The following is a 22,686-nucleotide window of genomic DNA, read 5'->3' as shown; positions in this document are numbered from 1 at the left end:
CCCAAGTTAGCATTGTAGATACAAACTACTGGCAAAAAAGCTACTGTCATGTGAATATAGCAATATATCCGTCGCCACGGACAGGGAGCCAACCATGAAAAAGCCACTTATTGTCACATATTTCTACCGCTGATACTGCAAGAGATCAACTCCTTGTATTAAATAGAATATATCGATCACTACTTCTTCCACAGCTCATAGTCAGGAAAGTACTTATCATGTATCCGTCTTGCATAATTGACCACGGCCGGATAACCCTTGATGATCGCCTTTGAGGCCGGTGCGCTACCCGAGGAATCAGTACACCACAGGCAAACCAAAGCAGATATGAGTACTCACGCGTCGCACACCAACACCGTTGCAATGAACGCAAACAACACCGCATCCGCCTCCGTCGGCCCCTCTCCTCCCCAGACCCAGAACGGCCCGTCCCGATCGGACTGCTTCGCCTGAGCCTCCGCCACCACTGCATTTAAACTCTCCCAGATCTCTTGCCGGAAGGCAACGATCTCATCTTCAGTGAAGGCCATGATACCCTGGCCCTGGAGGTTGCGGGTGACTTTGCGGTAGATCATGCTGCCAACGACGACCTGGACCGGCCAGGGAAGGGCAGCGAGGATCTTGGAGCGCATGGCGTAGAAGTTTAAGACCCATCGTTCGTATGTCTTTCCATTCTCAGATTAATCTCTTTGCTTTCGGGTGTAGTGATGCGACTCGTACCTGGTAAGGACCCAACTTATCCTCTAGCAACGCCTTGAGCGCCAGATCATGCAGTCGCTCAGTCGGGGACAGGCGCTGGTTCAGATCCTCCGTGAATCCCTTCTCGATCAGCGCTTTGGTAATGAGGGTGGAATCTGGGAGAATCTGCGGCGGCTGCTCGCCATCCTGGAGGGAGATGTAGGGGACTTTGCCGCGCGGGGCTTTGCCGAAGGAGCCTGGTTCGGTGCGGTAGGGGATGTTTGCGAAACGGAGACGGGCCTCCAGCTTGGTGACGAAGAGGGACCAGGTATAGCAGCCGTTTTCTGGGAAGCCGCGGAAGATGGTAATGATGGGGGATGATTTGGCGGCCATTGTAGAGTGTCGCTAATGGAAGATGACAATGTTAGGAAGTGAGTCTAGCTAAACGATTGAGTATTTGTGGATATTTTGAGGACGAACTGAAGTAAAACGAAGTATTAAGTACAAAAAAGTGTGAAGACGAATATATGTAAGCTGGGAAGAGAGCTCTAGGCTCCGATGTCCCTTTTGGGACCCCGATATGGGCGAGACCAAAATAAGGATCTAACTGTAAAGCCACAAATTTACATGATTATCAAGATGAATCGATCCACGTAAGTGTCTAGCCAATTACCCAGTTCTTGTAAGCACTAGTGCTCCAGAGTTTAGGTGAACAGAGAGATGACTCTAGTCCACCCATCTTCAGCCTCTATCTCAAATCCTTAGGCCGCTGTAGCCTATTCTAAACAAGAGACTTAACCCTACTCATAATGCGCGGAACTAAAAAGCAGCTAGTTTTAGCGCTTACACCCCGCCATCAAGAATCACCAGTCAAGTGCTTGGACTCCAACCTTCATTCTCTGCCCGCTGCTACTTATAGATACCTATATATGTGCATCTACAGAAAGGCTAGGAGAATTGAATCCCGCGACATCAGGCAATATGCCAAATTTCATCCGTGCTCAGACCCTCCCAAGTCAACAGTGCCCGCCAATGGCTGTCTGGGCGCTCATGAAACCCCGACATTGCCAACATGTGTACGTCCAACTACGCTCAATACCAGTGCACCCTGTGTCCATCAACCGGGATTTAATTAGTCCGCATTTTCTGGCTGAATCCAGCACCTGCGGAATCTTCACAGACTTGTCATCCACCAGTCGAGTAATAAAGTGTGCAGTCGGTTCCACTTGGCCTAACGACGGGCTACGGGTCAAAGAAGTTATGAGCCATACGGCCCATCCCTCTGACGATGGGCGCTCGTTTAATTGTTATAGAGAGATATGGCACGGTAATCCATCCGGAGAGGTTCATGGGGCGTACGCACAAATCGCACCAACTGCTCACCAAACCTGGAGACGAACGAGGATGTACATGTACTCAGGTACAAGCTCAATAAGATCAGGCATCCTTTGACTGAGGGTCCAAAACTTACCATCCTCTTAAGTTGTGGGGCCTCAATGAGCCTATTACACGGATGTGAGACAGTCTGGGACTTACTGGCCTGGGGCGCTCGGTGACAGAAGGTTCGGTGAAAGGTTCGTTCTGATGCTTAAGGGAGGAAGAAAGTCATTGAGAAGGCAAAGAGAACAAAATCTTTTTCGCTATTCCCTCCAGAAACTGACCGGTCCCTCGCTGGCTTGGCAATTGCAAAGGCGCTTTGGCAATCATCAGTGACCCGAGCCTCCTACTGTTCCGCTCAGTTGACTGCGACACCACCGCCTTGCACTGCTTGCCTATAAACGTTTATGCCACAAGCTGTTGGCTGCTGTCAGGCCTGCCTGCTGTTTTTCATAGGCCTATCTCTTGCAGCATGCTGGTCAGCAGTGAGAGCCTTTGCTCGATTGCTCGTGGGCCAGCTTTGACTGATTTATATGCGGTTGGTTGATACCCTATGTTGAGGTTGATATCGCCAACATGTCGGAATGATCTGCCGTCAAAGAGGCAAGATTTGAGTAGAGAAGTGCCACCTTAGTAAAAGAAGCATATTGCACAGAGATGATTGCGTCGGAATCGTTGATATCTTAAATTTCTATCCGACGAGTCCTCCAAGCCTAGCAGAGGAGCAGGCTTCAAGCCCCAAATACATGGCGAATCCGGCTTTTGACGCTGCAGGATGCATAACACCATATCAGGCAGCCTCAGATCCCCCAATTCTCGTCTAACAATGCTGGGGTTGGTTCCGATGTATCTCACAAAGTCATAATACTTAGTATCGATAAATACACCCAATTTGGCCCTTGTACTCGAGTCTCGGCCAATATTGTTGCATCATCAAGTCTGCCCTAGTATCATCCATAGGTGACGCAGCAGTTGGTCCCATGTTTCTGACTTGGGTTAGGTAAGATGGAACACTCCTTAGGTGTCCAGCTACTTCCTTGGTTATTTAGTGCAGACGACTGACTCGTGGCTTGCTCGTTAGTATGTCTCCCCTTGTGTCTCCCCCTATGTCTCAGATCTATTGAACTGTATTCACTAACTAAGTATGACATTCACTATACTCAGCAATGCTCACTGTGGTCAATGATACATAGCGCTTGAGGATAGTGAATTTCAACAATCTTCATTCACTGTAAGGACCTTGAACTAGACATTCAATGGCAGATCGAAGCGAAACAGGCAGAGACAAATACCGTCGTCCCTCCCATGGTTCTCCGCTCTCCATCTTCCTTCCTTCATATCCCTGTAGCCAGGCGGCCCTCACTCGATTGGAGTCGATTCTCAGATCCATCTGCGGGACTCCCGATCACTTATACTTTCTTGACCAACCTGTATGGTCAAAATAGGTGAGTTATCTGTTCGCTCTCTTCGATACCATGGATCTTCGGGTTTCATCACATATGCAAATTTGGTCGATGACTTGCTAACAATATGAGACAATAGAAGTGCCACAAACAGCGGCAGCAACAGCTGCCCCCTGCCTTACAAAGCACATGGGCCTAATCTTGATTTTAGCGAGCAAGAGAAGACGCAGAGAAGATGCCTCAGGCGCAGGGAGCGCCAAGACCTCTTACGTGAGGTAAGTTTATTCCAATAATCGAAATATCAGTGGCTAATATTATCTAGATGGACGAAAGAGGTGTCCTCGTGCCGGAGGACAACCAGGCATGGCTTGATCCCAAGCTACAGCCCAACCCACACCGGCCCAGCGACTGCTGGAGGGTGTACGGGTTGACTTTTTTGTCGAATTGAAACTCCGCGGAGTTCCATGCAAGTCCAACTCTGATTGAGAAGGACACATGGTCCTTAGAGGATTTGGGGCCCAAATCGTTGTGAATGGATGGGACGGCTATTTACAAATCCGTTTGTATTTGCCGATCTCTTCGCGCAGCACTTGATGTTGAAATCACACTGAAGTTCTCCGTCGATGTACCACGAGTCTTCAGAGAAGCGGATGCTCGAGCAGCCATACAGCTGCTAAGATGTGAGAGAACGGCTGGTGAAACGCCTTTTGACACAGCAGAGTTTGTTTCAAACATCCAGGTAATCAGCATAACAAAGCAGAGCCTGTCAGATGCAAAAGAACAGCTCATGGGGGCGGCTAAGCCACGCAACAGCCCCCAGACTCCCACTTCAAAGACAATGAGCCAGCTATGTATATACGGAGCCGATGCAAGGCAGGATTTGACAAGTCCGTTCACCTAAAGGAGGAGGTGCGGCAGCACTAGATGCGAATATGACGTCTGAGGAAGCAGACAAGGTACGTAAGAAGACGCTCAAGGCATGCGATTTAGGTCAATGACTTGCTAACAGAATGACACACTAGAAGCACCACCACCACCGCCAGCAACAGCTACCGCGGCGGCAGCAGCAGCAGCATGCCAACGGCAACAGGCCAACAGCGGCTGCTGCTGCCGCCGCGGCCTCCTCCCGCGACCCCTGGTGCCTCCGCCATGCCTGGTCCTCCTGTGAGTATTTCTTAATATGTTATAAATGACACGTGACTAATCTTAATTCTAGCCGTCAAAGAGACAGAGAAGAGAGGAGGACATTCGGCGCGATGAGCGCCACCGGATCTCCCGCATTGTAAGTCTATATCTTTTGCACACATATATGTACCAGTTCTGATTAATATCATCTACTAGATTGCGGAGAATGGCATTGAATTGCCCGAGGAGGTCCAGGCAGGGCTGGGGGTCCCCCAGCTGCGGTCCGACCTCTCACGGGCCCAGCTGGCCCGGGTTGATGAACTCCATGAGGAGTTCATCGCCCGGAAGGGGGAGCGGGAGGAGAAAAGAAAGCAGCGAATGGCTGCCAAAGAGGCCTTGAATGCCGCCCAACAGGCCTACAATGAGGCCAATGCCGCGTGGGAGGCGGCCGACGCGGCTGGAATTGCTGGAGTCGATCCAGAGAGGGCTGGGGGGTGCTAAAGCTGCGGCCAAATTTGAGACACGCGCAGAAGCTCCATCTCGAAGAGCTAGATGATGAGTGGGCCGCAGCAAAGCTGGCACGGGAGGAGGTGCACAAGATGCGCAAGGCTGCCAGGGAGGCCGTTGAAAAGGCACAGAAAGAGCTAGAGGAGCTCAACAAGGCTTGGGAGGCGGCCAACAATGCCGTCAAGAAGGTATCTGCGGAGAAAAGGCTCTTCTACGAAGAGCATGATGACCAACGCGGGAAGGGAGACAATGGAGGCGGCACAGAAAGCTTTGCGGATGATGCTGTGAAGCTACGGCCGAACCTCACAAGGGTCCAGAGGCTCCGGGAAGAAGCGAAGATGCGCCAGAAGGAGGCCAAAGGAAGAGGAGCCCGCTGCGGCCGCCGCCCCCGAGCCCAAGGTAATGTAATAATACTAGCATTCTTGGTACATACATGACTAACTGCGACTTACAGAGAGGCCGCCTTGATAAAATCAAGGCGGAATGGAGAAAGGAGCATTTAGAAGAGGTAAGCTCCCTTTATGTATCAATACATACATTTATGTATAGATATGTACTTTGCACTCTATACTACATGCACCATATATCAAGATAGTACTGACTATAAGGTTATTCTTAGCTCCGAGCCCAACACTGGGTTGTTCCTGATCACCCGGCTGAAGGAGAGGATGAGGGGCCTGGCCAGGGTTAAGCCCCTGGCCAGACCCTCCGGAAGACGGAGTTGCTGTAGGACCTTGAAGAATCGAAAGGGATCAAGGATCAACACCTTGAAAGAAAACGACAACTAGAGCGCACGATTGCCGGGCTCAACGAGGAATTGCAGACGCCAGACGCCGCGTTTCGAGATGCGAAGACTAGCATTTCCGAAGTCGTTCGCAAGCTCAGTAAGGAGGTGAAAAATCAGCGCCTTCAGCAAAAAAGGGAGCTTCAGGACGAGATTAGCCAGCTAGAGGAGGAGATCAGCGGCCTCCAAGCGGAGGCGGAGGCAGAGGCGTCTTTCAGACAGATGGAGGCCGACATACGTGACGTGGTGAGGAAGCTGATTAAGGTCCACAGGCAGGAATGGGTGACAGGATTGATATTGCAGATGGACATGTACGGACTGGCATCTACACTTCACTCGGACATCGCTGAAGAGAACCTTGAAATGTGGAAAGCTGCCCTCTCAGCAGGAACATCCAGAACGGACGAGTGGACTCAGACTCCTATGCCGAAGAAACAGTCCGTGAGCTAAGTCTCCGGAGTTCTCAATTATGAAATAAACTTGACTCGTTCCCCTGGATGAAGCTCGAGTCGAACGATTCACATCGGAGCTCTCATATCCCTCTGTCTCCTTCTTTGTCCTTTCGCTCATGAGCAAAAGCTGCACTCAGCAATACTAGCTGCTGCTGCTGCTGCTGCAGCAGCAACAACAACAACAACAACAATAACAACAAAAGCTGCAGAAGCAGCAACAAAACTAACAATATGTCAGCATTGATACCACCTCAAGAAAGCCCCACATCAATTCAGGTTATCTTTGGTTTCGGAACCGGCGTATGAACATATATTTGACTTCTTTCGGGCATCATCTAGAAACTTACTTGCTCATGGAACATGTATCGTATTTGTGATAAGAACATCCTTCTCAGAAAATCTTCAATATGTAATCGACCAGCTCGTGACTACCTTCATTAGACAGATAAAAATGAGAGCAATTGGCCGTCGTGTTCTCTGTACATTCCACCGGTTAATTCCAGCATGCACACAGCAGGGTACGCAATCCCTGAAGAAGCAATGAGCCAACGGATAGCACAAGGGTGTATGGATTTAGAATCCAACCAACGGCGATCACGCCTTGGCCCCTTGTCCTTGTTGAAGCTTGGCTGGGTTGTACATGATGTATTTCGAGTGGTACAGACTACCACATCGAACTAAGTCAACGGGCACGAGACCTGGTCCCAAGGAACCTACGATGATGATTTGTTGGATTAAGGTGTATGACAGCAGTCATTTCCTAGCACGAGAGTCTGAAATGGGTGTAATGAGTTGCGTTGCCGCGTCAGTTGCCTGAGTCTATGGATGTTCTCTATTTAACATTACCAAGGAAATAAATAAGTAAGAGCAGTCTGGCCAAGAAAACAAATTGGAAGAAGGAAATCCAAAGTAGATGATAGCCACCTGTATCCATGCACAGAACCGCCCATCAAGAGGAATCAAAAGTAAAAAGGCAAAGACCGAAGCTTTTGTCGCTGGACCTGACACCGAGTAAGGATGCAGTGCTGAAAGAACAGTTCATGAAAACAGCAGGATCGGGCCGTGAGATTGCAGACGTTGTGAAGTAGAGTGCTGAGGAGTTCGATCGTAATTGTGTGCTTTCATGATATCGAGTAGGACCGGTCAGAAGAGCCTCGCGCAGGGCGAGGGTGTGTATCACAATTGCGAGCCAGTCGGATAAGAAGCAACCATTCGCAAAGAATAGTCAACTGATAGTCTGAGGGCTTTGAGAATTGGGGTCTTGGACGGGTAAGCAACTGAGTCTTGTGCGAGTTGACCGCTTGAGTTGCCGCGAGGGTGGCCTTAGGATCTATCAGCAAATTCCACAGACTAGACTTGTTTGGATGAGAGCCTACCGGTCTAGCAAAACGCCGCATATGTACCTACTACCTAGGCTTTGGCAGTATGGCATGCGTTGCAGCGACAGTGACCACAGATCTTGCAACGCCAGATAGCCACAAACGGACCGGAGTTGCAATCTGAGCAGCGCCAGGTGAGGATATTGCCATTGGTGGCTTGCACAATGGCAAAGACATGTCCCGAGCACTGGTTGGCCATGTTGGCGACTGTCAGAGGTTAGTATGTGAGCAGGGGAATGGTAGTCGTGCTTGGCTCCACCACGTACTTACTGAGTTTACCACGGAAGTGTCAAACAAGAAAATCTTATCGGGTCGAACCAGATCTCTGGGTCTCAAGAGACAAGGTTGTAAGGGCGATGGCTCCTTCTTTATCTGAATGGCTGGGAAACAATACCCGGGCTCTAGAGTCGAGATAAGGCAAGGGCGTATGCAACAATGCTCCAGGGTCCGGACAAGATGGTAGGGATGGAATCTGAAGGAGCCAGGACAAAAGATGCTTCGGTGTGTAAGGATCAAGTTATGTTTGGATTGGTAAAAGAGATGGAATAAGAATTTGAGTGTCGCGTGTAATGAAGTGTTCAGTTGAAGCTGTAGACGGCGACTCCATAGTATATATAGGTGACGTTTCAATCTCAGCCAGATGGTAGAAACGTATGCTAGCGATGATCCGATGAACACATCACTCAAAAAGGCATCTTGTTTGTCTTCCCTCAGGAGATTGGAAGAATACGATTGTACAACGTTCTAACTACAGGGTCCAGGCCTGACACCGGCAGATGGCTTGACTGTGGCTGTAGGGAAGTTGCTTTTCGAGGAAAATGATGTTATTTCACCCAATGCATGCAGCCGATAATTGCGGAACTGACAATTACGCCTGTGGAGAAAAGAGCCTGGATTCTTTGAGGAAGAGGAATGGACAATGGTGGAATGAAGCCTCAGAATCCCAGACGAATAAAGGGAAGGGGATAAAAAAGTACTGCTCAAACTGCACGATGGGCCGTACAACATGAGACAGAGATGAGATCTGAAGCAGAAGAAACAGAAGAGAAACAGGAAGGACAGGGAAGATGCATGGAAAAGTGATGTATAGTCTCGAGTGGGCCATGGGCCGTAGCAGCAGTACCGGGGAGATGGGAACCGCGTCAGTAGTCGCAATCTTAACTTTAACAATAAGATGTTTAATAAATTATTGGATATTGAGTATCCAATTAGTGGTTTGTTCTATTTCTTTTTCAGCATTATTGGAGACGATTTCAATAGACCAAGATAGACGGGTCGCTCCACAAAGACGTCAACGTATCAAGGACTAATAGGAGTACTCGAACAGTGACTAGGAACTCCTAGGTAATCGGGCATCATATAGACCTTTTTGATTTGATATGTTTTTATTCCGTGCAATGTACTAGACATCCATCAAGATTGTCCCTGAGCCAATTGGGAGATCGCCGTGTTTTGATTGGAGGCCGAAAAAGCACAGCCCTTCCCACTTTCCCAGCCAAATGGTGCTGGAGACTTGGCATGGACGATCTCGAGATCTAGCAATCAGAAGTGCAGTTGCGTTTTTCCACGCAGTAGAGAGGTTCGGTCCAGAATAATAAATCATCGTTGTTACGTATTATCTACCTTACTATTTGGAGGAAATGTGCATCTGAGATATCTTTTCTTTTTTCTGTGGCTGTGCGGTCATCTAGACGTCAACCAGGATCGTGAGGATCAATCCCAGATCCAAGGGCCTGGAATTCTGGATGGTGACAAATTCCAGCCCATAATTCTCCGATGGTAGATATATCATCATATGGTATGCACTGGGTAATGCCATAACATCACAAATGATTTCATTATTTCCATACTTCTCTAGTGTGGCGCAAAATCGAATGGATGAACTGGGAAATCTCAAATGGACTAAACAAAACTTGATCATGAAGACAATTGTGAAACCGAATCCCAGTCACTGTAGGACAATAACGAAGATCAAAACAAGGACAAGGACAAGGTCTATGGACAGTGTTTCACCAATTCCATCATAATGCCTTGTGAGGCTACGTAATTGTTCTTTTTTTGAAGCTTTACCAGGACCTAGTTGGGCCGGAGCCCAGTTTTGTTTTTTCGAAGTTACGACCTAGTAGTTAGTCAGTGCCTGATGATTAATCTCAACCAACAGACCACTCAAGTACCTTAGTAGCATACTACCTTAGTTGACATGGTACTGCTCCGTACGGAGTACAGTGGTTCTCCATCTGATCCACTCAAAGCAGAGGAACTGAGAGAGGACCGGAAAACAAATACGCATACTATTCGTGCCACCCGCCAATGAATTTGGCGCGTCCTACCTACATATGCTAGGTGCTACTGTACGTACTCTACCAAATTATCATAAATTATCATTCCAGAGTTCCCTACTTCGTACTTACCTTGTACTACTCCGTGCATGAGACCAATGGCCTTGGAAGAAGTAAGCCCAATACTCTGGCAGATCTCGACTGATCGTGGCGTGCTTGTGCAGGGGGATCCGCGGTCCCGCCAACCGGGTTCGCGGCTAGAGTGGCTTCTCTGCCATGGTGCTTCAGCCTTCAGCCCACAAGCTCAAGGCTGTCCATAGTTGATCAATGGTCATGTTGATTTGCTATGATGTACACTGCGATAACCCAATTGATTTATGCTAGTTTGCTCTTTGCAAAAAGCCCAGACGGTCGCCCCTATTTATGGATTTCCAGAGTGTATGTAACACGTACCGTTCAACTGACTTTCCACCAAACGCGAGACTTACACCGAATAGGTAAGTGGTCAGTTCCGGACTGAAGTCGGGCGACTTCCGGAAACTGCAAAAGAGCGAGGGGAACTTTTTGGAAAGAAATAGTTCGGGCTCTCTTAGTGGTTCTCGGTTGGACTCCTCCAATTCGGGACACCTGCAGTGGATCTAAACCCAATGCTCCATGGTGGAGGTTTAGTTTTCGAACTGACGGCGCGCGGACTACTTCGTATGTTGGACTGTTAAGGTGATGACTCGAGAGTCGAGACTGAGTCCAAAGGAGCGCTAAGGGAAGAGGACAGGTATCCCGGAGACATGGCGGATGCCAGTTCCCTGTCAATCGTCAATTCATAGTTGCTATTGGACTGTTGATTGTCTACTAAATGACACCGTCCAAGCTCAAGACAAGCATAGTACGTGTTCACCTCAGGAATGTGCAAGAGGTATGATGAAATACTTGATCAACTGATTGGTCTTCACATACGATAACAAACCGAGCAATCCTTGTCATTGTCCACCGTGTCCTGAATAATACGAGCTGGAAAGCAAAAAGCCTGGATTCCCTGAATAGTCCAAAAACCCACAGGAGAACTTTAGCGTTGATCTACCGGATGTACTTCCCCGGTGTACTAAGTCTTAGCCAACTCGAACTAATCCGAGACTTGCTCAGTTCACTTTTCAGTTTCACCCCTTGCCCATTTTGCAGCCCTGGACTCGAAATTAAAAGTCCTTTCCGTCTCCGACGGCGCACGGTACTTTTTCGCGCGGTCCTGACAAGTCGACATATCACATTTCATACGGAGTGGGCGTCTCGCCCCAGCCATTAATCCATGACTCCGTAGGGAAGTCCGTGCTTGGGACCCATTGAAACACACTACGTACTAATTGGAAATGTACTTTTGTGACGTTAATCTCAGTGCGTCCCGGCGCCTTGGAAAGATCGCAAGTTCGACGAGCTGAGGTTGCAGCTGAATATCAATCTCCCGCTCCAACCGCAGCTCAGATTGTGGATCTAGATGGTCAACTCGTTCTTCGTTCGCGATAATGCATATGACAGCAAGTGGTTGGGTTTGCAATCAGTAATAGCAGCACACCGCACTGGCAAATATCCTCTGGACCCCTAACGCGAACCAAGGGATATGCTGCAGTGTAAGTCCTGCCGACTATCTATCAGAAGTATGCAGGGCGAGGCCCGAGAGCGAGATCTATCCTGGAATTCGGGTCAGCGCTACAGAATACCTATTTACTCACTACGCTGTGGGGGTACTCAAATCGTATTACATATCCCATTTCATCACATCGATGTCATTGGCGACCGTGGAGTGATGTCGTTCGTGAATTATGAGGTAGATCGAACCTTCTCTGAAGGATTGTGTCGATAGAAGCACCTCACCGCAGCGAAGCGCCGAGTGAAACGGGTATGCGCACACCGCCAGAAATGTCACTTGATAGTACCCTTGTTTATAAACAAAACATCGGGTGGGATTCTGTGTCAATATTTGCGAGATCCATCGGACTCGCTCTGCAACTGACTACTACGAGCTATGTATCAGCTAGTTCTGCGGGTTTCCTTGCAATCAAACGAGAGTGACTTGGATGGAGACGAGAATATACGGCGTAGTCGCAGTAGAGATCAATGAAAAGACCAGTCGGCTACCTCTTTGCGCTGTAGACCTTACAAGGATCCTCCGGAAGAACCATTTCAGGGGCAGCACGAGACAATGCTCGACGAACTAACAAGCAATTCACACATCATATAGTTACTACTAGCTCATTGTGATACATAACATGAGAATGTTCGAGATGTTCTCTTGCATCAACTCCACTGGTCCAAAGGACCAGAGCCCGTGTGAGACTCAGAAGTTGATGCCTTCATTCCTCGGTATAGCCCTGCAGCGCATCCGACCCTCCATGCCATATGACACGAAGAAGACAGAGAACTAACAAGGCTAAATATTTGCTCTTCCAACGCTCCGTTAAGAACAATCTTTGTAAAGACAAGATGCTCCTGCAGTACCCAAAGTGGACTGCACCGTTGGTGTGATCGGACAGAGTCCGGTGAAGCTAGCTTCAGGATTCGTATGTCACTGGAATCGAAGAATGCACGTGTCTTACCAATGCGACATTGGAGATGATATTGCACTATAGGTGAGCAAAGAATGCTCAATCTTAGCCTATTCAGACGTCAAACCTGAGCGCCTTTGTTCTGACGCCAGTCCGTATCTCTAGCACCCTTGACATCGGGAGAGAAAAAGTCCAGCATATGTATCACAATGAAGATACACTCAAATACCCCTGACCTCCTCGTGAGTATAAAAAAGTGTCATCAATACAAGAAAAAAGAAGAGAGTCGTAATGCTGTCGTTACTGTTGATGCATCATTCTTACCAACATTTCAGAATTGTTGTACGTTCATTCATTGATAGTGTGCGAAAATAATCTCGAATACCACATGGATAGAGTTCGCCATGCTAATTAGTCATTGAGGTGGAAAAGTGCCGACACACTGCATTGGAAGTTAGCTAATTGACTCAGACAAGAATCAGACCGCGGCTCTACAAACCTTTCACCGTAATGGTGGCGTCGGATACTCTCCGAAAGAAGACTCGAAATGTCGATAATAACCAGTTTCTTCGACTTTCTCATCTTCTGGGGAGTTATTGGGAAAGTATTCGTGACGACAATATAGTCAATCGCGTCACACGCTTCCATCTGCTCGAGGGAATCGCCGCCAAAAAGTCCATGTGTAGCAATGCAGTAGACCTGCTTAGCCCCGCCTCGTTTGACGACCGTTTCTGCGGCAGCAATCCACGAGCCACTCTTGTCGATCATATCGTCGACAAGGAAAACAGTCCTGTCTCGAACATCTCCGACCAGGGTGATGGTCTTCTCTTGCTCGACGCTTCGTCCGTTGCTCTCTTCCTCATCCGAAGATTCAGCGGCATCGAACGACCCGCCAAGAGCATGATCTCCAGGTAGAGAAGATGTGGTCGAGATGAATGAGTTGACCATCGCGTCTGGCACGGACTCGGGTTGATCCTGGCTGGAAGGCTGTCCCGGGGTTGTAAGTCCAGAGGCAGGTACCGAGGTGGGACCACCTGACGGGAAATCATCATCCACAATATGGCCCTGTACAAGACGGCCAGTGATCACATCACGCACACGCACGTCTGTGTACTCGTGAGCTGCTTCCAACTCTGACGGGCGACGAGCAGCGGGTGGTGTCTCCGGACGCAGTAGTTCCTCGGGCTCGGCGTTGTTGTGTTCGCTCGATTCACCGCCGTGTGAATTCTTGCGCAGGTGTAGGACAAAAGGCTTCGGCTCTTTGGGAATGCTATCATTCGTAGAGTCGAAAAATACAGTACTATCCGTCATGGACATAGGGACCATCGGACGGCGTCTGTCGGTAGTGACAATGCCAAAATTGAGCTTCAGGGTGTCCGCTAGCGATGTTACACGCTTGGTACCTCCAGCGTTTTTGCTAACAACGACGGCCTCCTTCCAGCCAGGAACGCTCATCCGAATCCAACGGGCGATGAAAGGCTCGGCAAAGAGGTTATCCACAGGCTTGCCGAAGAATCCTTGCATTTGTGATGCCTGTCATTCAGTCAGACGTCTATTCGTCCGTTGTACCAATAATCTGTTAAACTCACATGCAAGTCAAGAGTAATGACATGATCGACTCCAGCGACCGAAAGCAAGTTCGCCAGCATCCGAGCGGTGATGGCTCCCCGATGGCTCTTCTTTTTCGACTGGCGGGAGTATGGAAAGTACCTCGTCCATGTCAGCATAATGCGTAGTTTTCACGTTAGACGGGCAGCATACGGCATGACCGCTATTGCAGAATCACGTTAGTTATTGCGCAAGGTTATCAAATCATTCGACGAAAGGCTCACCTGTAATCGACTTTGCGGAACCACCCTTGCAAGCAGAGATCATGATCAGGAGCTCCATGACACTGTCATTGATCTTCTGACTGCCGCTCTGGACAATGTATACATCTTGGTTCCGCACGGAAACCCCTATGTCCACTCTTGTCTCGCCATTTGCAAATTTTCCGAGCACTGCCCGAGCGGGGAGTGTGCCTAGACGCTCGCAGATGGTCTCAGCAAGGACAGGGTGGGATGTCCCAGAGAAAATTTGTACTCCCCGCATTGCGACTATTATGTACTGCGAAATGAAGGCATGGACAGTGGGGAGAAGGGAGCGAAGAGTAAAAAGGAGGTAAGGGTTGTGGAGGGCATTTCAAATGGCCGAGGGAAGAGGAAAAAAGTTGACGGAGAAGGGAAAAAGGTAAAAATAGGCTAGGTCGTCTTGGGTGTCTCTAGCTCCCCGTACAAACGCCCCGCCCATCGATAGATAGCGGCACTTTAAATGACTCCCCGCTACAGATAACATCTCAGTAAAGCTTCGAAACATCTATCCTATGCTAAAATGTCGCACAAGTACCCTCCAGTCCAGGGAGGGGGCTCCATGATAGTCGCTTGGCAAGTCAAAGATAAACATGTCCTAGTGGTCGGTGGTGGTGAGGTATAGTCTTATGCATGTCCCGCCGCAGAAAAACGGATATACATATATAAATTACAACAGCGCTAACGGGGTCATTCAACAGGTAGCTGCAGGCCGCATTCTCCACGCCCTGAACGCCGACGCCAAAGTAACAGTCGTCTGTCCTCGCTCAGGTCTTAATGACGAAGTCGCTTTCCGTGTATCCGAGGGCCAGGTCACGCATGTCGATCGCACATTTGAGCCGGAGGACCTAGAAGGAGCAGATATGGTCCTTTGCGCCATTGATGACCCTAACGCCTCGTCTCGCGTCTGGAAACTGTGTAAAGAGAAGCGAATACCTGCCAACATAGCCGATGTGCCCGCAGAGTGCGACTTCTACTTTGGCAGCATGTACCGTGATGGGCCACTGCAAGTGATGGTGAGCACGAATGGGAATGGACCGAAACTTGCAAGTATCATTCGGAAAAAAATTGCAGCATCATTGCCCGACAACATGGGTGCAGCCATAGAAAATGTGGGCAAACTACGTAAGAAACTGCGCGACGTCGCTGCCAGGCCAGAGGAGGGGCCTAAGAGAATGAAGTGGTACTGTTGACCTTTACCTTTCGGATCGAGCTGCCTGCTGACTTATTAAAGGATGTCCGGGGTCTGCGAGTCATGGAGTCTCGAAGAGCTCGTCAAAATGAACGAACGGGACATGGATAGTCTTCTTACATACTTCGAATCTGGCAAGATTCCGTCTTATAATGAAGTTCATTCCAGCTAGTTGATACATGTGCAATTTGCTAGTTCAACCGGGGCAACCTCGACTCTGCCGCCAATATCTGCTTGCCAAGAGTGATGCAATTGAGGTATCGGGCTTGATGCCGCTTTACGGCTGACAAATCTGCTTCGCCGAGCTCAAGTTCGATAATTTGGTATTAATAGAATAGGTAGACGGTCTAAATTCTTATAATTTATAAGTCTGAGAATGACAATGCAATATATTTGTTAAGTCTACATTCAACACTCCTCCAGAGTGGGCGATTGAAATAAAAAGCCTCTCATAGAGTAGGCAAGGATATCCAAAAGAAACAAAAGTCAAAGTCCAACAAACCACCATCCCATCAGAACTCCGGGCCCAGACACTAGTGGTCCCGACTATACCTGCGGGAGTGGTGCGAGATAGAGCTCCTGGGGCTGATGGGTGTCTGCACAGCAGCGATACCCAGTCTTGCTTCTCCGATTCTTCGAAGCAGGGACTGAAGAGCGAGGCGGATTTCGGGATTAAGGTCGCGGCCCAATAGATCTACCGCTAATGGGTAGAAAGTCTCGACATGTTTATCGAAACCTTCAGACGGGAAGTTGGTGTAGCCCTCGATGACATCTACAACTACAGGGCGCCAGGCCACTATGTTTCGGTGCTGAGAATCTTCATCGAGTCGGACGAAGCTTCGGATAATATCGGCGCAGAGACTGGACAAGATTATTTGTTAGCAGTGGTTGGTAACGAGAAAGCCCGTTATACTTACGGAATAAGCGCAGCCTCTGTTTCCCCGCGGCTGCTCTTTCGTTCTTCTCGCTCATCGTGATACATGCGGAAAAGGATGTGAACATATGTAGCAGCACTGCCACTTTCCTGTTTAAGCAGGTTGGGCGGTTGCTTCATAAAGCCTTGGCGCCAGAGCTGCATCCGAAGCTCTTTGTCCTCGTTGAACTTTTTCGCGAACTGATAACTTTTCTTGAGCAGTCCCATTAAACGGAGAAGTTCGTGGCTTGGGATCTCAGCATAGACCTTGTCGTTCGAAAACAGTTCGTGGACAGTCTCAATCATAAGTAGCTGAAGCACACAGTTTGTTATGATACGATTGAAGAATCGGCGCCGCGCAACGGTCACGGCAGCGGGTTGTTGTTGGGTTTCGGCCTGCGGGCGGTAATCTTCCAACTCGGGGGTCGACGCGGCAGGCATGTCGCCCTCCTCGTGCTCAGAAGTCACGGGCTGCAATCCATTCACCCTTGGGGCGTCCGATGGAGTTTCCTGGACAGGCGTTGACTCGGCTGTCTCTTGCTCCTGCTTGTGCAAGTCATCCTCGTTGGATGTCTCCCCGTTCCCGTTCTTGATCGAAGCTGGCTTCGAAGATATCGAGGCGGCGGCTGTGAATAACTCGTAGGCCGTGGTCCTGCTGAAAAGCTCCACGAATGCACCTACAACCTTGGTCCAGTGTTCCTGCTTGAACTTTGCAACATTTTGCAGAATCAGTTGTTGCAAGCAATTGCTACCGATCCGCGCAATTGTGTCGTTTTCTTGGCAGATGCATAGTGTAAGAAGCTCGAGTATACGACTCAACATATATTCCAGCGCATCGAAATAATGCGTGAAAAGTGTAATCATATTCCTCAAGGCTTGTATCATTGTTGTTGACAGCCATACGGAGAGTTCTTCATGGTTTGGCACCTTCGACATCTCCGATTTGGAGTGAAGGACGACGAAGATAGGATAGAGAAGCTGTCTCCACAAGACATCCCAAAATTCTTGAGGGAAGTCGCCTCCATAGCGGATCAGTGTGTCGAAAAGATAAGTCAATGCTCTGGTTTCCTGATCAGCGACATTCCCGGGGCAAAGTCAGAACTTGGAACTTACCTTGATCGAACCTCAAGGTCATCACCCGTCATTAGTACATCCTGGAAGGCAATCAAGATAGGATACCAGAACTGCTCTTCTTGAGACTGCCGTGATAATTGTTTGGCCAGGTTTGTTCCATCGTCCTGAACGCCTTCCGATGTAGTTCCACGGTGTGATAGAGGACACTCCGGTGTCCTGAGCATCTTCGTGACAGTCGACTTCAAGGTCTCGATCGCTTGCAAAGACTTCTTCTGGAATCTCATGTTCTTGGAAAACTCCGTGAGGCAAACGATTAGGTCAGGGAAAGCCCCCTGTGTAATAACCACACCGAACCGCGTGTTGTAGATTTGAGTGACATGCTCGAACGCCATGTTGACAATGCCCTCTTCTAGATATTAGCATCCCCATCAAAAAAGTTTTATGAGATAAGACACTCGCTTACCATATGGCTCTCTTGCAGCGACTGTGAAGACGCCGAACATTGTTTTCCAGCCTGAGCGGATGTTATCTCCACGTGCTTGGATCATCTGTATCAGGCATCGAAGGATCATATCCTTCACAGTAACAGCGTTACTATTGGCCATCACATGCTCGAACGGCTTGAGAAAGTCCTTTTGGAATTTGAAACCAGGAAGCTCTTCAATCTCCAGAAAACGCATCGAAAGCTGCCGAAGGGAATCCAGTGCAAAGAACACCACGGTAGTGTTAGTGTGGCATCCAACCTGATTGAAGTGTTGTCCAAGGACTTCCCAGATCTTCGACCACTCTATCCTGACCCTGGTCATGTTGTAATAGCTAATTTCAACAAGCTTCTGCAAGCTGTATGTTCGAGGGGACTCTGTCTGACCTGAAGATTGAATCTCCTGCCAACTCACTTCGCTTAAAGCGCGAACAAAGTCAATAATAGCCTCATGAGTGAGATTTGCGGTATTTGTGAAGATACGGTCCACTCCGCGTATCATTTCTGCGGATCGACTTTCCATAGCAACCTCAGAACGGAAAGCTGTAGATCCGTGTAGTGAACGCGGACGGGTAGGACGTCTTGATGCCTGCATAGATCTGCGGGATCCATCAGATGGAGTTTGTGGTACAATACGGGCGCGTGATGGATCGGGCAATGAACCTTCATCAACGCCATCGGTAAGAAGTTGAAGCCGGTCGAGCTGGCTGACACAGGTGAGGACTTCTCTCCAGGAACTCTTCAGGTTGTTCCCTTCGGTGAGCGCTACGTCGAGCAGCGCCTTCAAAGCCTCAACGTTCTTTGGAACCATCTCCCTGACATTGCCCAGGTTTGTGAATTTGGCAAGTCCCGTCACGAATGCGACCCGGGGAGTCTCCAGATCAAAAGCGCAACTGATACGTATCGCCAGTTTCATTCCTTCCATGCAGAGCTTAATGGTTTCAAGATTCTGTGTGTCTTGCATGGGAGCAGACAACCCGGAAAGGAAAGACATCCAAGTCACGTTGAACATAGATCCAACATGCCGTACCGAAGTCGCCGGGATGAAGCGTGAGAGGGCCTCTCTAACGGCCGTCTTCCGCTGCGCCCTAATCAAACTTCGATAGAGCTGCTCCGTCTTATTGGCCATTTCTTCAGATGCTTGGGCATACTTTTCGCCTTGGATGTCCCTTCCTACCGTTGCGAAGACCTGTCCTGCCCTGGAAGCTAAGCCGCCTGTGGTGGTGGACGTGGGAATGCCCAGATTTGCAGCGTGCTCTCGTTCAGTGTTGAGCACAATCTCGTTCTTGGCGATCTCATCAAATATGGATCCCAGATACTCATCGGGCAGGTCTTGGTTATCATTGATGCCCCGATTGTTCTTGATGAAGTCCTCTTTAGTCATGCGGCGACCCTTAATCTTAGCGCTATGTTGATCTGTATTGAGCATGATGACTGAGTAAGCCAACACGTACGCAGTGTCTGCATTGGCGAAAGCATTCGGGTTCTGAGTCACGTAGCGCTCGGCAAACTTGAGCATGAAACGATCTATCTTCTGGGCCTCCCCAGGCAATCGAAAGTGTTGCAGGAATTGACGAAGTGCATCCACAAAGCGTCGCTTAGAGAAGTCCATTTGGTCCACAAATGCATGCATAATGGCAATGTTCTCGGCATCACCTTCACCTAGATATTCCCCTATCATGGCCTTATCCAGTCGATCATTGCGAAACAGGAAACTTGCAATGTCCTCGGGCGAGTTCGAACGTATAAAGCCCTCTTGTATGAAAAGCTTGATCCCCCGCTTGGCCTTGAAGTTGAATTGCTGAATTGCATTCATCAGCGCAGTTTTCCTCTGCTTGACTTTCTCGATCTGGCTTGGATCGTCCTCTGCCACGGGTGTCGACCGACCAGTACTGCCATCGGTACCCTCGACCCTTGGAGAGGATAAAAAGGTCGCAGCGTTGGTGTCTATCGACTCTCTGGAATTATCGATTGATTTCTGGGACAACAGACTTGTAACCCCAGTGGCTGGGTCATCGATTCGTTGAGAGGCCCAGTTATCAAGTGACTGTAGAATCTCCACTAAACATTCCAGCGCCTGGTTCTTCAGGATATACTCAGATGGCACATTTTGGGAAGTTGGCTGCTGAAGACTGGCTATGTGCGCTGTCGTGAGTGTCGGAGGTAGCGTCCCGCTTTGATGCCAATCAGCGCCCGCTTTTGATACCTTGACATGGTGTTCTTGATAATGCTGCTGTTGGACTGCGGAAACTGCGACAGGTACGCTCGAGTACCGCGAAACTTGCTCAATGATGCTGCAAAAACAATCAATACTGCCCCAAAGAGATTGAAACACGAGGTGATACAAACGTACTTTTGAAAGATATTCTCCAGCGCAGTGCGATCACAGTCATAATTCAGATATATCTCCACCAATGCACGAGGATCATCGGCCAGTCGCTCCACAAGCTCCATAAAGTACTGCTTCTGAAAAGCAGGCGAGTTCCTTTTTTCGAGAATAGCCAGGTATATCTCTTTCAAGAAGACCTCAAGCTCTTTCTGTGAGGAGTTAGAACCAGTCAGACAAAGAGGATAAGCACATGGACAAACCTTCATCATCACTCTCATATGTTTCAACATGAGCCAGAAGATTTCGCAGCAAACCTCGAAGATCCTGGGCACTGAGCTCGACCCGTTTCGACTCAGACTGAGGCACAGATGGGGCCGAACAGCTTGAAGAAGCGTCATAGCATCGGAGCTGTTGGAGCTATTCCTGATGGTTAGGAGCGGGGAGGTGAAGACCGCGACATGGTTGTTGATGAGGTAATGAACGAGGTGCAAGGACAACAACTTGGATCTCATATTCTGAGATTTGAGATCTTGTTGCTGTTCGTGGCTGAGGATTTTATGGCTCAGTTTGCATAGAGCTCGAAATACCAAGAAAGCGTCTTTGATGTAAATCTCGTCCTCATCATCGTCGGTAGTTCCGTCGCCGTCTTCCCTGTCTTCCCCGGATGTGCTAGACAATGACTGCGTTCTTTTTTGGCCAAGCTTGGCGCGGGTAACCATTGTGGGCGCGTTATCCGCGACCGACGTGACATCTTTGCCTGACTCGAAACTCTGCAGAGTGAGCTTTTCTCCAGGCTCCTTCGCGACGGGTTGATCGGGTGCTACCACAGAGGCTGCGTCGGATGCCTGATCCTGATCGGTTGACAGGGGCACCTCATCCGTTTCAGCTGTCGTAGCGTCAGGTGTATTCTCAAGTCCCTTTTCCCCTTCACGCAAACGTAATTCTTTCAGCTCGAGTCTCACACGAACCCTGTCGAACACTGTGCTGACCATCTGTGTCAATGACCCTTGGGCAATCTGTTGGTTTTGATTAGACTTGGAGTAGATGAAGATGTTGTATATCTGGCGGACAGCCTTTAGGAGACCAGCTCCATGTACCACAATCTTATCGTTCAGGACTGCCGCAAGAAGTGACTTGATAATTTGTTGCTGTATCTCAATGGGAGTGGCTTCGTTCTCGAAGCAATCACAGATGGCGTCGATTGCCTGTTCGATGAGAGGAGTCTGTTCTGGCGTGGCCTCTGTTTCCGAGCCCTTGCGATCCTGAGATGATGGAAAGGCAAAGTAAGAGTAAGTTATGAGCTTCCCGATACAGTCGAGCGCTGTGACTTGCAAGGGGATGCTGAAGCTCTTTGTCGCAAGCTGAAGAGGGCGAAATATAAGGTCGGGATCGATCGGCTGACGGTCTGATTGCTTAACGTTCGCCAACGCGCTCTTTACGGCATCATCTAGTTCTTTGCTCTTCTTGGCTTCCTTGGACGCCCCAATTGTCTCGAGAGCGTTGACTATGAACACTGCAGAACTGACAGTCACGGAGCGCTGAGTGGCATACGTAGCAGTCGTTGATCTTGAGTCCGAGCGCAGTCGGGTATCTGGTGTAAGCTCAAACTGGGGTATATGGCCGCCGTCCTGCTTGTCGCCCGCAGAGTCACCTGGAGGAGTCTCCGCCTGATCGTTTCCCAAACTAGCGACATTGTCTGCTTTTGATTCCGGCTGAGGCGAGCCGTGCTTCTCGGGACCTTCAGCATCAGCGGCGTCGTTCGGAGAACTCGGAGGTTTGTCCGCGGTCTCTGTTACTTCGGTGGAGTCTACTTTGACCTGCGGTGAGTTGGAGTCTGTAACTTCCTCTATGTCAATTTTCTGCCTCTGTGATTCGAGAGGAAGAGAAGGCTTGGCGTCTTGCTCGACAACATCTTCAGTCTCAGCAGGTGTTGATGTATCGACAGTATTCTCTTTGTTGTCTCCCTGCGGCAGTACCACAGATGTCCGATTGGGCTCCTGCGAAGAGCCATTCTCAACATCCGCCATTTATGCGAAACTCCGAGCGGAGCATTCAATAACTGAAACAAAAAATACACATGGAACGTAGAATCGGACTAATGAAAAAATGACGAAAGGAGATAGAAACCGTGTGCCGGAGTATCGCGCTATTGCATGGGTCCTGGAGCTGATGCGGCTGCGTGTCTTTCTCCCGCAGGCGGACAAATATACGGTGACCGCCGCGTGCCAGAGATGCGGCACTGGGCTTACGTAACTCGGGGACGGCCGCCCTGGAGAAACCCGGCGAGAACTATTCCGATCGCTCACCGGAAGCTCAACAGAAAAGTTCCAGG

General features: G+C 49.2%; 5 protein-coding genes across 5 annotated transcripts; 2 read left to right on the top strand and 3 right to left on the bottom strand.

Annotated features, from left to right (window-relative positions):
* Window positions 1-179: 179 nt before the first annotated feature.
* On the bottom strand, window positions 180-1,071 carry Asppvi_010296 (glutathione S-transferase family protein; the record flags this gene model as incomplete). Its single annotated transcript, XM_043306142.1, has 3 exons — window positions 180-285; window positions 340-665; window positions 721-1,071. The coding sequence occupies 3 exons, from the start codon at window positions 1,069-1,071 to the stop codon at window positions 180-182; spliced, it is 783 nt and encodes a 260-aa protein (XP_043162077.1).
* A 3,319-nt stretch (window positions 1,072-4,390) lies between these two features.
* Asppvi_010295 (uncharacterized protein) lies at window positions 4,391-6,324 on the top strand (the record flags this gene model as incomplete). The annotated part of the gene is made up of 7 exons (XM_043306141.1): window positions 4,391-4,414; window positions 4,557-4,622; window positions 4,675-4,740; window positions 4,800-5,077; window positions 5,104-5,494; window positions 5,545-5,598; window positions 5,821-6,324. The coding sequence occupies 7 exons, from the start codon at window positions 4,391-4,393 to the stop codon at window positions 6,322-6,324; spliced, it is 1,383 nt and encodes a 460-aa protein (XP_043162076.1).
* A 6,605-nt stretch (window positions 6,325-12,929) lies between these two features.
* Asppvi_010294 (ribose phosphate diphosphokinase subunit PRS1) lies at window positions 12,930-14,609 on the bottom strand (the record flags this gene model as incomplete). The annotated part of the gene is made up of 5 exons (XM_043306140.1): window positions 12,930-12,960; window positions 13,018-14,051; window positions 14,108-14,228; window positions 14,280-14,289; window positions 14,351-14,609. 5 exons carry the CDS (start codon window positions 14,607-14,609, stop codon window positions 12,930-12,932), a joined length of 1,455 nt encoding a protein of 484 aa, XP_043162075.1.
* Window positions 14,610-14,888: 279 nt separating this feature from the next.
* Asppvi_010293 (bifunctional precorrin-2 dehydrogenase/sirohydrochlorin ferrochelatase MET8) lies at window positions 14,889-15,729 on the top strand (the record flags this gene model as incomplete). The annotated part of the gene is made up of 3 exons (XM_043306139.1): window positions 14,889-14,984; window positions 15,067-15,548; window positions 15,600-15,729. 3 exons carry the CDS (start codon window positions 14,889-14,891, stop codon window positions 15,727-15,729), a joined length of 708 nt encoding a protein of 235 aa, XP_043162074.1.
* A 361-nt stretch (window positions 15,730-16,090) lies between these two features.
* Asppvi_010292 (Arf family guanine nucleotide exchange factor SEC7) lies at window positions 16,091-22,381 on the bottom strand (the record flags this gene model as incomplete). Its single annotated transcript, XM_043306138.1, has 6 exons — window positions 16,091-16,418; window positions 16,475-17,530; window positions 17,584-17,950; window positions 18,008-20,319; window positions 20,379-20,563; window positions 20,615-22,381. 6 exons carry the CDS (start codon window positions 22,379-22,381, stop codon window positions 16,091-16,093), a joined length of 6,015 nt encoding a protein of 2,004 aa, XP_043162073.1.
* Window positions 22,382-22,686: the final 305 nt, after the last annotated feature.

Source organism: Aspergillus pseudoviridinutans, assembly GCF_018340605.1.
Source record: "Aspergillus pseudoviridinutans IFM 55266 DNA, scaffold_8, whole genome shotgun sequence".
NCBI lineage: Eukaryota > Fungi > Ascomycota > Eurotiomycetes > Eurotiales > Aspergillaceae > Aspergillus > Aspergillus pseudoviridinutans.
Note: the sequence above shows the minus strand (reverse complement) of the source record. Positions and strands in the feature narration are given on the sequence as shown.